We start from the raw sequence: 18,514 nt of genomic DNA, 5'->3' as shown, positions 1-18,514 counted from the left end.
CATGTTCCCTTCTGCTGGTGTCAGCCAGGTGGAGTATAAGCATTTCTCCAACCAGGCCTTATTAAATGTTCACTTCACGGCACTTGATTTGAGGCCCAGTGGTCCAAATGTTTGTTTTGTTGTTGTTGTTTTTTTTCTGAGCCACCAACATGCATTAATTTAGACATTTTTAGGAGCCAAAATCAACCTGTAGTAGCCTGAAATATAGTCTACTTCTTGTGTCCTACTTGTATTGAATGTGTATTCCTCTATATGTGCCAATATATACATGTTAAGTGCATTTTGTCACATTCATATTAAATATTCAACCCCCCCACACACATGGACGTCCCACTTGTTTGTTTACAGTCTCCTCTTCCAGAAATACATAAAACACTTGAAAAGATATGATGTAAATGTTGTATTATAATACATCTATACCTACAGATAGACTGATTTATTTAATTGATTTACCCCAAAAGAGAAACAAAAGTGTTGCCGCAGAATGAATACACACATCTGAGTTTAAAAAAAATATATATATATAGTGAAACAGGTGAATCAGGGAGTCGATGTCCTTCTCACTCTTGGCATAGAGCTTGACGTCATGTAGAGGAGGTGACTGACAATTGTTCCACTGTGGAATCGGTACCCGTATCCATTCTTGGTGATGATCTGGCTGAGGGGGTTCATGCCCATTCAGAACAGCAGGGGGGACAGAGTGTCTCCTTGGTATATGCCACTTTTTATACTCACCTTTGCCACTGTTTTGGAGTTAGCTTCCAGAGTTGTCTTCCATAGCCTCGTTGAGTTTCCCTGGAAGATTCTCAGTTCCCTGTTGATGTTGTACAGTTTCAGGTATTCCAGTATCCATGTTTGCAGCATTAAGTCACAGGCTTTCTTGTAATCAAACCAGGCAGTGCACAAGTTGGTGTTTCTTTTCTTACAATCGTCCTGTTGACCAGTAACTGGTGCTTGGCTCCGTTGCCGTTATTGCCAATTCCTTTCTGAGCTCTGCTCATGTATTGCTCCATGTGATTGTTCATCTTAGCCGCTATGATGCCAGATAGGAGCTTCCATGTTGTGCTGAGGCAGCTTATAGGCCGGTAGTTGGATGATATTGTTCTCTTCTGGGGGTCCTTCATGATGAGGACTGTTCGACCTTGGGTCACCCACTGTGGGCTCTTAGCAGCTGGGTCATTTGGGCTGCCAGGCATTCATGGAGTGCAGTTAGCTTCTTCAGCCAGTAGGTGTGAATGCCGTCAGGACTTGGAGTTGTCCAGCTCTTCATTTTGCTGCTTCTGGATGTCTGCTGTTGTGATGACTGCTGGTTGTTGTTCTGGGAGGTTGGAGTGTTTTGATTGCAGGTCTGGTAGCCACTGTACATGAGTGCTGTGTGCCAACTCTTTCTCCCAGATACTCTTCCAGTATTACTCAGTCTCTCTGCTGTTTGAGTCAGCTGTGGTCTTACTGCCCTGCCATTGAAAGTATAGCTCTGCTGAGTGTTTGGAGAATGTTGTGTTTATTCTCCTGGCTTCCACTTCTCTTGTATGTCTCTTTGGGCGGGTAGCTAGAGCTGTGAGTCTTTGTTTCCCAGTCTCTAGTGCCTCAGCTGTGGATAGCTTGATGTATTTCTTGGACAGTTCCTTCTTAAAGGTGCATTAAGGAGTTTTTCAACTTTAAAAAGACTTATTTTCCACCATAAATATGTTACAAATATTCAATGGTGTGTACAATGTGCCCTGATATATTCATTGTAATTACCGCGAACAGCGTTAAACTGTCACTTGAAAGTTGCAGTGCCGATCCGGCACCAGAATTTTTTTGCTGAGAATTTGAGATGATGTGGCGTAATCCGCTGGCCTGATTTCCTTAGGTTTCGTTTTGTCCGCCATTACTCCGCCAGATGCTTAGCGAGCAGCAACTGAGCAGTATCGAGGATGGATCTTCCAGAAAGTAAGAAAAGACCGGCTTCTAGCACTGCCACAGCTCCAGCACAGACTCCACCAGGCAAAAGAAACTTAAATTTTACTCGAGTGCTACTAAAAGAGCGAGGAAAGAGTCCCCCTCTTCCGTGCACGTACATGGACGCAAACCACAGACACAGCGTTTCACTAAGCTGCAGTTACACCCAAGGCCTGCAGGGGCCGTTGTTTCGCATAAAATGTGCAAACTCCTTAATGCACCTTTAAGCTTCACACCTCTGTTCAGTTCTGCCAAGAGGCTAACGTCTTTGCGTATTCCTTTCATTTTTGCTCTAGTCTTCTTTGAAATGGAGGCTCTGACTTCTGGCTAGTCATGCTGTTCCTCTTCTAGCCAAGCATCTCTAGGATGACTGATAGTGTAGATCAGCTGGTTAGTCTCGGTGTCCTTGGTGGAGATACTTAGCAGTGTTTTGTTTGCATCGTCTCGTCAAGATCTTTCTGGTGCTTTATTCTTTAGCCTTGGCAAGCTGGAGGTGGTTATGTTCCCCTAGGCATAAATGATCGTTTATTTCAGGTCAGCTGCCCTCCCCTCAGAGTGATTCTCCCATTGGGGCTTCGTAACCAATATTGCTGTTTGGACGTGAGGTTGAAATCACTACATACTGACCTGGCGTCTTGACTCCTCCTTGCCGTAGCATATTTGTACCGTGGATGAGGCACACTGCACCTCATCAATCTCCAACTGTGACAGGAATTTTCTCCTTTGGATATTAGAGCCTTAAGCTAGTAGTTGTTTGTTACTCAGTATAGATGTGAGATTTCTTAACAATCATTCATCCAACATTCTCTGCATGTATTCATTTTCCCTCGGTTTGCCCTGATAGTAACACTCCATTAATGCCATGGTTTCTGGTCTCGTCCATACTCATCTTTTTGTTCCAGTAGCCAACTTCTTGTCAGGGTGTCCTGGTTCCATGACACCTGACTTGCTAACCTGGGCAATGTTCAACCTGGGATGACCCTATCGGCCTGTGTAGCACTCATTGTTGAGGTATAGGCATTCAGTGCAAAGGGCCTTGCCCAAGGGTCCACCTGGTTATTCCTCGCCCTGACCAATATATATATTCTATATTTTATTGTTCAAAATCTAAATTGAAAATGTCTTCTCAAAAAACATGAAACAGAGTCAAAGTACCCAGGCCAGTCAATTATTCTACATGAAAATGAAAAAAGTACTTCTGAGGTGAATCTCACAGTCACGTCTTACCTCCAGGCAGACAGATTATATTAGTCCCCTTTTTTCACATTAAAAAAAAAAAAACTGCTGAGCGGGAGAATTTCAAATAGGTGTGTCTGCTCAGACACCTGAAACTTGCCATAGAATAAATAATGAATGGCACCACTTATATAAAAATCAAATTTTAATAATGTCTCTATTAAAAATACGAGATTACATCTGAGGTGACAAGTTGAATCCCTTTAATAGGATGTCCTCTTCTTAATAGGAAGTCTTTAATGTGCTACCTTTTCTTCACTGTATCTCTGAAGGTAGTCATTCAAAATGTCAATCATGTTTTAATTTTCCTTCCTCCATTCTTTCTTATTCAGCCCTTTAGTGATGTCTATCGAGGGATTTTTGGCCTCAATTTGTCCCTCTTTGTTCCAGCTCCATGTTTTAGCAGAATCCAAAGCTGTCAAGCAATTATTATCATGTTTTATTAATATTTCTTCTTTACTGTGTGATTCTGACCTCTGTGTGCTCAGAAGATGTTGAAATTTAATTTGCTCAATGCGCCGTTTGACTCATTTACCTACAGACTTTAAATCTCCTCTGATGCCCTCCTGGTCTTAGTGCAGGCATAGAAAGAGGCATGATGAGGAAGAGGAGTAACTCAAGTTGTGAAGGTTGAAGCCTGTTCATCACCAGTTCTGGGGTCACTGGATGGTTATCGAAAGATGTCTGAGTAAGGCATCAGGATAAGATATTCTAAATGAAAGGTTTTATTCCAATGACCTTGCTTTTTACATTTTAGTGCAGTGAAATCCTTTGTTTGAAAAAATATGTCTGAGTGTCGTCTTTTCCTTGAGACAGGCCACAAAAATATTTTAAACTAAGAATATTTCTATTGTCATCCTGTGAGCCGCCAAGACACTCAGCTTTCTGCGTGTGTGTGGCTGGTGAGTTTTTTTTTTCTATCCCTAAAAATCACTTCAAATTGACAAAAGGCATTTTTATTTTTAATCCTCTTATTATTTATTCCTACTTTATATCTAAGTGAGGTGATTTGCTTCTATGGAGATATGGTGTGCATGGTCATGTGGTGTGCATTTGTTTATTCTTCTAAAAATGTCTTCAGGTTATAAACACCTTAGCCGTCTGACAACATAAAATCACTTGGCAAATAAAAATTTCAGTAGTTTACTACCAAAATATTAAAGACTGTATATTTGTCATTTAAAATCTTTCAGAGGCGTACGGACATTACTCTTCTGTAAATGTAGTCAATAGCAGTGACCTGTTCTTTTTGAGGACCATCATTTTCATTTTCTCATCTATTTCTCTGTATTTTATAAACATACCTGGCATCAGTCTGCTCACCAACAGGCTTCAGCACCTTCTGTGTAAACAGAGTTGAAGCAAACACTGCTGCTGCTGCCCCTGGAAATGTGCACCACATAAAAGAAAAAAAAATGCAAGTTACATTCAAATGTCAGTAAATTTCTATCATGGTTTGGATTTGATTACCACATGGTGAAGTTCAACCATAAAATCACACATAATCCACACAGAGTCCCATTCTGGAACACTGTTGCAAGACATGGACTCAGGAATGTGATTTTCATCCTGACCTGCCTACTTTCTTGAATTTACATCTTTTTTTCATCTCCATTATCCTGTTGGTATCAGTCCGTCTTCTTGTGTTGGGTTTGGATGCATTAATCTCATCCAGTATCATTCCTGAGCACAATCTGGAGTTTTAATGAAGACTGAACACAGATTGTTTTAATGGAGCTTGTTAATCTTGTCAACATATTCAAATCCCCTTGAATTTTCTCAGTCTGGACATCCTTTCAAAAAAGTTAAACACTTTTTTCAAGAAGGATCATCTTTAGTGGTTTGAGGAGAAGCTTTACTTGTTTGCAGTTTGTAATTGCAACGTGACCTTTAGGCAGTCCAACACTTGGGTGGAAATAACTGCCTACCACTGCTGTCAGCCGCATGTGTGATCTGGACGCGTTGAGCTGGCAGAACACGTTGAAATAGACCCATGATTGGTTAACTTGAGAGAAAAACACCATCAGTTTGAAATCCAGAGCTTGCAATAAAACCTCTTCCAGAAAAAAAATTGCTTCCCCTCATCACTCTGAAGCTGCTCTTCTCTGACATGAAACTACACTGAAGGTATATTTATACAGTACATGTGTCAGTTTCAACCACAAGAGGCTGATTCAAATATTGTCTCACAAATGTTCAAATGAGGAAATATAAAAGGAGATAAAGATCTTCTGGCTTTGATCGAATCAGCCCCACGGACTGATACATCAAAATTAATGCTGAGTATTTCAGCACCACAGACAGAGACATATGAATTAATGCTCAGTATTTCAGAACCACAGACAGAGACATATAAATTAATGCTCAGTATTTCAGAACCACAGACAGAGACATATAAATTAATGCTCAGTATTTCAGAACCACAGACAGAGACATATAAATTAATGCTGAATATTTCAGAACCACGGACAGACGTAGAAATTAATGCCGAATATTTCAGCACCACGGACAGAGACATCAAAATTAAAGCTGAGTATTTCAGCACCACGGAGACATATAAATTAATGATCAGTATTTCAGCACCACAGACAGAGACGTAGAAATTAATGCTGACTGTTTCAGCACCACAGACAGCTCACACAGCACCAGATTCACTCTGTGGCCCTCCTGTGGTAAAATCAGAGAAACAGTTCATCCATTCGTGCATCTGATGCACCACTTCATCCAGTTTCATGTTGCAGGAGACTGGAATGAATCCAGAACTATGTCAGGTTAAGGGCACCCTGCACAGATTTTGAGGTCATTACGTAGCAAACGTGGAGAGACGATGACTCCGACATTAACTTGCTATTTTCAGACACCAATTGATGAAATTGTTGTAGGACTGTGAGGGCAGGATAGGCTATCTACTTTCTTCATTTTATTGCTATTTTATTGTTTGTTTGTTTATTTTTTTTAATCTTAGACAACATACAGTAACAAGAAAAGGTATTTAAGGTGGTCAATTTCTAGCCATTTCTTCTCTTGGATTTTCTTCTGACATGCAGCCTCAAAACAACTCTGAATAACCTGAAATCAAGGTTTGTTGAGCATAACGGTTCAGGTCTTCTTCACAGTGCGTTTGTCTATAGCTGAGACTTCCATCTAGTCAGGTGAGAGCTTTTTACGAATGAAGATTTCATGTGGAAGACTGAATTTCACATGGTTTTCTACACTGTGTGAAGTCTTAAAACAACTTTGGAGAGCGTGTTTCTGAATGTGCACAATAAACGAGTCAGGAGAAGAAAAGACAGAGAGGCAAAAGGCCGACTCAGAGGCAGAAGTGAGACGGAGGCAGAGATGGTGTCATTCAACCAGGGCTCAGTGAAAGGTCAAACTACTCATTAGAGCAGACCAGGGCGCTCACAACTGACAGGCGCACACACACACACACACACACACACACACACACACACACACACACACACACACGAGGTTAATGTGGATCACATCATTATTGCAGACAAAGGAAACATAGCAGAACATTCCAATTGTAACTTAATTAAAGTTTTAAAGCTTCCAATACAAGTTTTCAGCAGTGTTTTCAGAATGTAAGAGCAGAACAAAAGTTATTTGTACAATGCAGAGAAGAACAAGGGCAACAGAGAGACAACGCGCCCTCTGTTTTACCCTTCATGTTTGCTTCGTGTGCTGTCATTGGGAGTATTAATTGACTTCTCATTGGCACTCACATAAAAAAAGAGGAAAGGACAGGCCAGTATAAGCAAGGGATGAGAGGGAAGGAAGGAAAGAGTAATGAATGCAATACCCATGCAAGCAGATACACCCCACTACACACACACACACACACACACACATACACACACAGACTGAGGACTCCAGCTGACAGCTGTTAGATGGTGTATTGATTTGTTCTCGCTCTCCAAATCAGCCTGCCAGAACTTGTCAGAATAATGAAAGAAAGAGAGCTGGAGAGAGGGAGGAGAGACCGAGAGACACATCCGACAGAGACAGGGAGAGTGAGAGCTAAAGGTCACAAAGCAGACTCGGACCTCTTCTCACCCTCCTTTTCCAATTCCTCTTCGAACGGACCTCAGTCAAATGGAAATTTATAACTAAAATGATTCCATAAATCCTGCAAAGAAGAGTCGTAACATCACTGTAAGGACGGGGAAAAACACCAATGGTGTTCAAACAGAAACAAAAACATGATGGTTGTACACATATGACAATCATTTTTCATGAATGAAGTGACACACAGAGCGTCGGCTACCAATCCTGAGGTTAGCGGTTCAATTCCCCATCTAATCCTGGTCCACTTATAGAAACACTTTGCATTAAATTGTGGTTGTTTGAGTAGATGGGTGAAAATCACAGAGCATGTGAAGCATGTTGAGAAACTTCAAGAGAACAAAATTCACTATATTAGTAAAGCACATTTACATTTTACAGTTACCAGTGACGCCCTCATATCAGCTGATCATTTGGTTGAAGTAAAAAATGACACACGGGTAATAGTTTTTACCTTGGTTTTCTTCTTTCCTGCCATTATCACAATCACCACTTTTGTCCAACTAACAAGATGAAATAAAAATCCTCCAAATGTTAACAATAACTGAAACTTAAGGTTGATATAATGTAGTGCACATCCTGAACTACAGAAACACCCTCGACTGAAAGCAGGGACGGTTGATGCATCATGTCTCAAGAGTGATTCATTCCAAACCTCAGACTCCAGCTTCATAGATCACTCAGTGAACGCCAGTGGAGCCTGTTGGACTCTGTAAACACATTTATCTCGGTGAGAAAAACAGTCCTGAAACTCCAGGAAACTTGAAATGAAGCTGAGTTTGTTTTACGGCTGCATGATGAATGTTCGCTGACACCCCACACTAACTGTACTTCATTACATTGTGTATGATCAGGATCAGGGGGAGCAGAGATCGACACTCCTGACATGTTCTGTATCACTCGTGAAGGCAGAATGAGGCACAGTTCATTGTGAAATGGTCACATTTAATGGTTGAAACCTGTCATTGTATATACATCTATAAAAAAGACCCCAGGTACAGGTTACGACATTCTACCGCTAATACATACATTATTATTATTATTAAATAATAAACTTTTTGTTCAATGTTAAAGTTACATATCATAGTTTACAAAATAGGATCAAGGAGAATTAAGCCATTATGAATGCCTGAAAATAAAAAAAAAATAAAAAAACAAACAAAACTATATGCGTCTTTTTAATATTTGTCCATAGAATTAAAAAAAACACAATAAACACATCAGAATTCCTTTGAATAACATAATATTAACTGGTGATATTGGCTACTGAAATGTAAACTGCAAAAAGACATTTGTAAAGGCGTCAGAGTTTGGGAAAGCAGAGTGTTTTTTTGTGGTGTTGTATTTTACAGCACGGAGCAGGATGGAAAACCAACATCGCTCATGTCAGTGATCAGCTGTGTGGCCGTCAATACAAAGTCAGACCGAAAACAAATGGGTGGGCAAAGAGTTGTTCAGTCTCAAATCCACTTTATTCATTCTTTTTTTGTTTTTTTTTTCCAACTTTTTAAAATGTGTTTGTTTTTTTGTTTTGTTTTGTTTTTTTTTACAATCCAGGTCCTCCTCGCCGGTCGCTCGAAGCACGATGTAAAGCTAAGTGTCTAAATAAGCCGGGCTACTGTTACTGAACTCCTCAAAGTGTTAGTCCTCGCATCGGAAAACGTCTCGCTCCACCGGGGGGGATTCGGTCGCTGGAGGCGTGCGCGTCTCAAGCCCGATCGACTTGACTCTGACCTTTTCTTTTCTGTGGCTTCTTTATCAAATGGCGGGTTTTGCACAAACAAGGAGCTGCAGGGTTCCTCCAATTTGTCCCGAGATTTGATTCATGTGTGCACACACACACACACACACACACACACACACACACATACTCTCTCACACACACACACGCACCTTTCTGGCAGGGGGTGGGGTGGAATTGAACCCACAACGGAGACAGGCACAGGCTTCAGGAAGCTCAATGAATCGTTTGGGGAACCACTTTGTTAAGAGGGAGGTGGGAGAGCGGCCGGGCGGGCGGGCGGGTGTAGTTGAGTCTTTGGCATGATGATTAAGCTGTATATAAGGGGGGTGGGGGGCACTGCTACAGCCGCACATACAAACACACCAGCTCTACATGTTTGTGTGTTTGTCTGTGCAGCACTGACATTTTTAAAAGAAAGCAAAAAGAAAGACTATCAATTAATGAGAAACAAAGAGCACAAAAGGTAACAAAGGGGTGTTGTTGTTGTTGTTGTTGATTGAGGACTTGATTTTCTTTGCTCTGAAGAGGAGCTTCCCAAAGTGAACTGAGAAATTCAGTCTGCTGTGACACGTCACAGCCACCAGGGGGCAATCCAAGACTGCTGCTGTGGTTGTTGTTGCTCCTGCCACTGTTGTTGTTGTTGTTGTTGACGATGATGAGGAAGATGTCCCTTCCAAAAGTTCCTCTGAAGAATTTCCTTTGTCACCATTAATCAAAAAATGCCGAGTCGCATTATCATCGTCTGATTTCATGTCTAAGTAATTTTGGTGAGTAACTGCGTGATGGGACAATGCACTGTATCCTCGAAACATGTGCAAAATAGAAAAAACACCAGCCTCCTCCTCGTCATCTCCCTCCGAATCCTCGCACCCTTCAGGATTAAGACATTTCGATCTGGAGAAAGACACACAAGGGTTACACAGGTTAGACAAATGAAGTTGAATCACATCCATCAGTAGAAGTGGACAACGTTCCCCTTAATCACGTCGTGTGGTCGTCACCCCGAGGACACAATTCTCTAGACTTGGTGTGTGTGTGAAACAAAAATACTCCAGAACTGACTTGAGGAGCATCTGTTGTGAGTGAAACATGAATCGAGGAATACATTTGCTTCACGTTTTGTAGAAAGTCATGAATTCGGACTGTATTTGCTGAAAATGCTCCGGAGGGGACGGATTCTGCCTGAGGTCCGGGAGGGATCGATCAAAAAAAGCTTCCAGATGTTGTTGTAGGCAGACAATAAACACAAAAACCTTTGCAGGCGGTTTGATGGTGGTGGTGGATGGTTGGTGGTGGTGGGTGGCGTGCAGGGGTCACTATGTAGGTCACTATGTAGGTTGATGGAGACTTGATCCACAGAGTTTACACATTCAGAAATGTATAAATTCATGAATAGTATCGACAAAAGTGCTTTCCGTGATGTGTCGGGAAGGAACACTCAATGTTTTGAATAAGAAAAGCCCTTCCTGGTTTAACTGTTAATCTGTTGTTAATCAATGGAGAAAGGATCAATTGATGTATGAGTGAAATATAGTACAGGTAATATTTGATTTGATTTTCCATTTACCACATGGAAATTATACAAACGTTACTTCAAAACAGTGCAGCAGTGAAGCACTTTGGTAAGTAAACCACACAGTTTCACGCAGCTGAGTTGAATGTCAACGAAACAGAAAGAGAGCATGATGACAAATAAATTCCGGCAACTCATAAATTTCAACTTAGCCGCAAATAAAACCTCATTTAAAGAAACTTTTTTTTTGGAGGATGAAATCAGCTCTGCTGTGCCTCTGTCCAGACTAATGAACTGGCCTGAAGAGCGTGACAGGAGTGGACCTCTGGCCGGCCATGTTCGACACCCCTGTGTTAATCTATTCAACTGCTTTCCCCACTGCATCAGAGCTGCAGGGAGCGTATCCAATCCCACACTCACACACACACACAGGGTTTTCTTGCAGAGTGCTGATCATAGCATCTTCGTGGCAATCCTTTATATCACTATACTTCAGGGCAGGCTGTTGGATTTATTTTTTTATTTTTTTATTTGCAGTATGGATGAGGAGATACATTTCACACCAGTTTCTCAGTCAGACAAACAAGGTATATAATCAGAGCAAAGGCATGAAAGTGCCATATCTGTAATTACACTATGAAAAATGCTGCTTGCACACCTGTACCATCGACTCAATGCTGATCTGCGGCGCTGCGATTTCAAGCATTTACATTTTCAACAGCACACCTGCTATGATTTCTGGCATGATTTATAGCACAAGGCATGTAAAATTAATGAAATGGGACGGCTCTGAATCGAATTTTTTTGTACCTCCATCCCTTCAGGGGGCCCTGCAGAGCACATGAGGAATAAAACAAACTCACACAACTGTTGCTGCTCTCGGCCTATTAAACATGCTCTCGACGTCAACGGGCGTGCATCGACCTGCCGATACGTGAGGGAACGGCTCGGTTTGTAATCGAAGCAGAGATGACGCGCCGTTTGTGTGTGTGTGTGTGTGTGTGTGTGTGTGCTCTCACCACATGAACAGCAGCAGCATTCCTAACAGCAGAGGGGAGAAGAATGTGAGGACCCTGGCAGCTCTGCCCACTGGTGGCTCAGCCTTCTGTGGTGCGTTGGAGGACGGTATCGGGGAGGTCTTTGTCTCTGCGGGGGGGGGGGGGGGGGGGGGGGGGGGGCACACAATCAGAAAACACAATAAGCCTCATGTGCATTTCTTAAAAATAAAAGAATTAACTCTAAATCCTCAGTTTGGGTTCGCCCTTCGCTTCTTTCTGCTCCTTTCTGGATTCCCACCCGGGGCTTGAAACGTTAAAGACGTCTCGCTGATGAATGGCGGCTGAAAAGCGCTCATCGTACCGGGAAGAAGCAAACGGCGAGGAAAGTACAGTGAAGAGCTAAATCAATTCTAATCTGCAAGCGCAATCAATATAAGACTTGTCAAGGCAGTTATGAAGTGAACTGGATGAAAAAAAATAATAATTTCATTCATGCTGAAGCCTGGGGGGAGGCAAAGGGACACGGGGAGGGATGGAGCGGAGAAGATACAGCATTACTGGAAACTGATACAGGAGGTGAGACAGAAACCTTGAAGGAAACCGAGGTGAAGACATGATAAAGGTAAACTAAAGACGTTAAAATGCACATTGCAGCGGTTCAGACTTCCCTGAATGGAGCCTGATGAAGTGTTTGAGGTTTATACAGTTATTAAGCAATATGTAGTGATAGCTCTAGAGTTTTAATCACATGAAGACAGTTTGATACCAACTGCAGCCACAAAATTAAGGTATTTCAGCCACAAAAATATGGAATTGAGAAGTCTCTGCATGTCGGCGCAGTGGGACTTCACTCAAGGCCTCATGACTTTTGACGTTCCAAAAAAAAAAAAAAAAAATGAAAACAGTAAATCAGCTTTATTCAACGTAGTTGGCATTGATGTCTGTCCAGACTCATTAGAAACGCTGTGCAAAAAGTGACCTTCTCCAAGTTCATCCCGGAGTCCGTGGTAGTGTTTGTGCCAGATGAAATTAAATCTCCTTCAGGTTTTTCTGATAGAGCCCATTCACATATTAGAGCGGGCCGAGGTCACGGTCTCTTTCGACCACCGTAATCTGATCAGCCAGAGCTGGATTCCATGTGACCATTTGTTACAAACTTGAGGACATTTTCTAAAAGTCTCAGATATTGTGAGACAGGCTTTCGCTCACTGAGACATTCATGTCCCGTCCAGATCCTTCTAGAGTCCTTGGACCAACTTTGGCAAAAGGTGAACTTCTGAGTTTTAATCAGTTCCTTTTATTCTAATTGGGTCATTTCAATAGGTCAGTGAAGAGTAAACACTGTTATAGACATCCATGAAGATGTTCTCTATGAAGTCCTCTATTTGGGACAGAAAACACTGTCTGGACAGGTCAGAGTGAGACAGCCACACACACACACACACACACACACACACACACACACACACACACACACACACACACACACACTCATTCATTCCTATAGGAAAAATTAGTCTCCAAACAGCTTCGAATAAATCAAGATCTGTGGGAGCAAACAAAATCAGGCAGAACAATTAAAAATCTAAAATTAACCCCAAAAGGCTTTGGATGACAAAAAGACAGGAAAAACCATTGTGCACAGAGAGCGCATGCAAACTCCAAACATCAAGAATCGCATGCATGGTCAAGAACAGAGGACAGGAAAAAATGTTTGTCACAGTCTAGTCAAACAAACACTGGAAAGACAATGTAGAAAAGGAGGATACAGCCACACCAGCAGGCTTCACTGAGGTGCTTATTCTTGTTTAGAATTATACTGGCAGAGTGAATCAAAGGTCTTTTGTTGACTGTGTTGCTTGCGGACCGGCGGTCCTCTGGTGTCTGCCTCGGGGCAGTAATAGGAAGCTGTCATGGAGGGGTGACAGGGGTCCGTGGGGATCAGGGTCCTTTTCCTCATCACTGAGGAGAACAGTCCAGATAAAGGAGTTTGAAGTGAACCATTGATCCTGCAGGCCAGACATTTGAAAGGGATTTTTTTGTTTGTATTTTTTTTAATGCGAGAGTTCTACCAAGACACAATATCACACAGCAGGTGAAGAGAGAAACACGTGTCCAACATGTGAGATCCCACAGCACGACACGGCTCTGTGGACTTCCAGTGTTGACCCCCCCTGAGGAGGCCAGCCTCCTTCTTCAAACACCTGAGGACTGATCACTTCATTCCTGAGCTCTTTAAAAACCTGCTGCCAAATATGGAGACGCATCCTGAGGGTATTCTGGGGATTTGAGTAATGAGAGAACTGATGTTTGAAGGTATTTTGAATTCAGACCAAATTTGAAAAAGTTTCGGAAATAGAATGTTTCACATGGGACAGACCCAGCAACTTGTAAAAAGCTCTCTCAACTTTAGCTATAATAAAGTTTTCACACTCCTGCAAACCCTCCTCACTGTGTGACAAGAGACCACCGACTCTGAGCCACGATCGAGGAGAATCGCCAAATCATAGAAGGACCACAAAACACACACACACACACAAAAAAAAAAGATTAAAGACTTTTCAATTTAGTTTTAAAGGGCCTGAAAACAGAAATAATAGAACAAAGTTTTAAAAACTGAATGAGTGCTACAGCTGCAGATTTCAACGTGTGTGTGATGTTTGCCGATCGGTGTAGGAGCAGTGGCATTATTTTGTTTTCTCTTAGCGGAGAGAGACAATGATTTCCCTCTCCTTGCAATTAATGGCTGTTGTGTAACTCTGCGTTGGGAGTCGGGAGATATTAGAAGGAAGCAGCCAGGTGTGAAATAGCCAGAGAGAGAGAGAGAGAGAGGGAGAGAGAGAGAGGAGACGCATTTAGCATGTTCAGTAGCTCAGCGTAAAAGTTCCTGCCTGCAGCAAAACGCTGCGCTTTGGAGTGGTGAGGAAAATACAAATTATGCAGAAATAACGTGCCGGCGACAGGCTGAGACAGTTATAAGGTGTACGCTGATTTAACAAGCTAGTCGGGAGGCTAGACAATGAAGAGACGAGGAGAGAGGACTGATGAACAAGAGGAGGAAGAGATGGAGCAGAAACAACACACTGAAGGCAAAAGAGGATGAAAAGATTTAAAGTGCTGAATGAATTGAACTTGAAATGCCCTGCCACTTTATGAATTATGTTGATGCGTGTGTATACAGGGAAAACACATATGCAGCAGATGCGATCGTCCGAAGACTGCTGATGCACAGTTTTCTCAGTGCTTGTTGCCATATTTGAGGGTCGATGGAGACGTTGAACTTGACCTTTAGTTTTGAGATTTTTTTTTTTATTTCTTAAAACTCTCAGCACAGATGCGCAAGAAAAAAAATAACACCTTTTCCACCTCGCTGATGTATTTTCAGCAAGAATTAATGAGTCTCAGGCATCGGACTGACTCAAACAGCTTAACAACATTACTGTGAAACAACCATGTAAAGTAGGTCTGTGAAAAACAACTGAATGGAATACAAAAGAAATTAATCTCCTTTTTAAGAACTTGTAAAATATTTCTAATGATTCGAGATGAGAATGTTGGAGCATGTCAAGAAAAGGTAGTTCAAAGGAGTCTGTCAACAGGAAAGACCACTGGGCATGTTTTGTTAGTGTTTTAACCGCTACCTGGAAGTTAATTCCATTGTAATGTGTAAAAAAAACACAACTCTTTCCCTGAGAGGAAGTGACCTCCTGATCCAGAATACTGTGCTTTTCCATCCAGAGGAAATTGATCAGAGTTTCATGAGCTAAACGAGGTTGTGTGATCTGTACTTGAAAAACAAGTCTCAAACATTCTTAGAACTAAACAATTTGCATCCGATGTGGATGCACTCAGTGGTTTTGGGGCTGATCGGCTTTAAACATGGACTATTAGAAATTTGGAACTGAACGTAGAATCTTACAACTCTCCCATGTTACACTGTAATTAATGATCTGTATGAATTTTTGAAAACTCCATCGAAAGCGTCCTCGATGCACCTCAGCAGAGTCCATCTTTTACACATGTTCTTCTTGTACTACATGCTGCGGAACAGAAACGTCCGCCTTTATAAATAGTCATGAAATAAACAAGCTGTGATACCCAGAGTTCCCCGTTAGGTGCTAGACAGTGTCCAGTTTCTGTCTGGGCGAGTGGGCGAGGCACAAACACATATCTCAGACGATTCTGACACTGAGGTTGGCTGCAGCCTTTTAAAGCCTCGTCTGATCTGCTTTTTACTTCCTGGAATGCGGTCGCCGAGCGGCGCTCCCATCACGGAGGATGGGGATTTCTGGCCGTGGACCGTCTGCCACCGTGTGATCCTGACCATGTGTAGACGGTGTGTTGATGCCAAAGGATGAACAAGCATAAACTGGGATCTCTGTCCTCATGAAAACGGGGAGAAAGGCAAACAGGGGAAAGGAGGAAGAGGAAATGCGGTGAAGACTCTGGGAAAACGGCGGAGTGTGTTTAAGTCTGAGCTGCACGATCAATACGTTGCAGGAAATCGGTTCATTTACTATTCGGCTGAGTAGTCAGAAAATATTGGTCAGCGCGCTGATGTTAACAAGCGGGTCAGCTGAAAGAAATGCCGGCCCTGCCTGAACTTTTCGTGTTTATTGGTGTTGGTCAAAGACAGGAAATCAGATATCTGTCTTGTTTCCCTGCTGATGGGATTCTGCCTCATGTACAATAGTTTCAGCTCTCAAATACAAACAATTGGTTCAGTTTTTAAATTATTGCACACGGTGCAGAGAGGATTTGGGAATTTTTTTGCATAAGAGAAGATGGATGGATTCCATCTTCTCCACTGCAATATTATTCAACTTAGGATGGCAGGGAGCTGAAGTCAATCCCAGCTGATTATGGGCGGAGGCAGGATACATCCTGGAGAGGCTGCAGTCCAACACGGTGCAAACAGAGAGACAGACAGGACAATTTAGAGCCAACAATCAGACCGGAGTGCTGGGGAAATGCGTGCATGCACATGGAGAACACGCAACTCCACACAGAAAGGCTCCATGCTGGTCCTGATCCAGGACGGAAACGGTGCACTGCGTCTATCAGCTACAATAACGGCTGAACTTGAATTCATCCCATTGATTCCAACAGAGTGTTTGTTCCTTCGTACGCAGACGCCTGACAAAGGTAATCAGTCATTCAGCAAACAACATCTGTACAGGAAAGTAGCACAAGGCCAGACAAGGGACAGGCAAGTATGAGGTGCAACGTGACAAAAGCTGAGAGAAAGACGAGATGCCAGAGAGGGAAAGGAGGAAGAGTGAGGCAAAAGAAAGGCTTTTAGGCAAAAACAGGGAGAGAGAGAGAGAGAGAGAGAGAGAGAACAGGACAAAGACAGTATGAAAGGAGGCAAGGAGGCGGCAGCTGGATCGAGAGGAGGCATGAGGAGAATCCCAATAACCTCATGTTCTTTCCCTGAAACCAAGAATAATACACTGTGTCTTGAGCAAGAGTGTGTGTGTGTGTGTGTTTGTGTGTACACACCGTATTTATTGTGGGGCTGCGTCTATGTGTGCATAGAAACTGTTGGACCTGTATTGCGTGTCACATGTTTTTCTATTTCTCAGGTATTTTGCTGAACGCCAGGCGTGTGGTGATCTCTGTGCAGTGCCGCCGTCGTCCAACAGGAGGCAGTGCTGCACTGTGAAAGTGCTGAGTGCGTTTCAATGGAAAGCCAGAGGAAGGGAGATAAAGAGAGGCAGACGAACAGGCGTTAAATGAGCCTGAAGTCAGTTTTAAGACACTTCTTTCATCTGTGCTTACTGTAAAATTCATGTTGTGCAGAAGATAAGTAAACAGCTTATCAGTTAGTGGACACGCAAGAGCGGCGCCTTGGTTTCTGAAGTGGAATAAAAATGAGTGTAGATTGAGATATCTTCAGGTTTAAGTAGGTTCTGGCTGTTATTTATTTATTTTTCCTTCATCCTCGATGTGAGTTTGCGAACCTTTTTCACAGCGAGTGCAGAACACAACAGCCTCCACTGATCACTGGACGGCTGCAGCGCGGACTCAAAGGAAAAAGCCAGGAGGAGATCCTGCTCGCTGTTTGTTCAGCTCTCACTGGAGCGAGTGCTCTGCTGTATTTCTTAAAAACACTTGTAGGTCCTTTAATGGGGAGGACGAATCAGCATCTGGCACAAAATCCCAAGATAAATGTGACAAGAAAGAGAAAGACTCTTGTGGTCATTCTGAGATTTGTTTGACATCAGTGAAGATTTCTACCGTGACAACAGATTGTGGCCTGATGTTTCACTGAGATCAAGAATAACACACTGAAATGTGATAGAGAATTGATTGAAATAGTACGATACGTTTTAATGCAAATGAAAAGCACGTAACCCAAAAACAGGAAGAGCTGACAAACATTACAATGTCAAGACATTTAAACTAAACTCATCACTTGTTGGGATTTTCAGGTTGAATATGATCAAAACCGGCGGATCGTCTCATCCTTCTAGAAGTTGTAACACCCCTCGGCAGTGGCATGATGGCTCTTGGACAGTCCACTGCAATAGCACTGTGGCCGCAGTGCGTGCTCCAGCAGAAACAACACAATCAGTCATCACCCGAAGGTCAAGTGTAAGAGCAGCTATCATGTCCCTGTGGAGGAGATCCACTGCTGCAGATGGCACTCAACACGCCTGAAGACGGGAGCGTCCAGTCAGCTGAGATGCAACAGCGGTCCCTGCAGCTCGAGAGCCAGTTCGGACACTTCACACTGGTAATTCATTGCAAAGACGCTTTACGTGTGCAGGCTTTGAAAACTTACTTTCATACAGGAAGTGCACACACTGCAGAGTGTGCACTGAAAGTCAAGAGATTTACATCTAGATTACCAAAGCCACACTTTCCAGCAGTAAAGTAAGCCTTCGCAGGATGTTAAAGGAGCAATCTAATTCAAGCCAACTTTTAATGGCTGAAGGTGTTGGAAGTTGCTTTGAGGTGGAGGTGAGCTCTGATCGCTGCGCCACGACATGACTGCAGCAAATG

The 18,514-nt window shown here is 42.6% G+C and overlaps 1 protein-coding gene across 1 annotated transcript in view; it reads right to left on the bottom strand.

Moving 5' to 3' along the window:
- Window positions 1-8,986: 8,986 nt before the first annotated feature.
- The window catches only part of cntfr (ciliary neurotrophic factor receptor), a 244,536-nt gene continuing 235,008 nt past the window's right edge, over window positions 8,987-18,514 (bottom strand). Inside the window, exons 10-11 of the mRNA XM_030085403.1 lie at window positions 11,528-11,654; window positions 8,987-9,889 (exon numbers count right to left, since the gene is read on the bottom strand). Of these exons, the coding sequence (XP_029941263.1) occupies window position 9,889; window positions 11,528-11,654 (128 nt within the window). The 3' untranslated portion in view covers window positions 8,987-9,888. The remainder of the gene's footprint in view (window positions 9,890-11,527; window positions 11,655-18,514) is intronic.

The sequence above is a fragment of the Salarias fasciatus genome (assembly GCF_902148845.1).
Source record: "Salarias fasciatus chromosome 7 unlocalized genomic scaffold, fSalaFa1.1 super_scaffold_4, whole genome shotgun sequence".
Taxonomy (NCBI): Eukaryota; Metazoa; Chordata; class Actinopteri; order Blenniiformes; family Blenniidae; genus Salarias; species Salarias fasciatus.
Note: the sequence above shows the minus strand (reverse complement) of the source record. Positions and strands in the feature narration are given on the sequence as shown.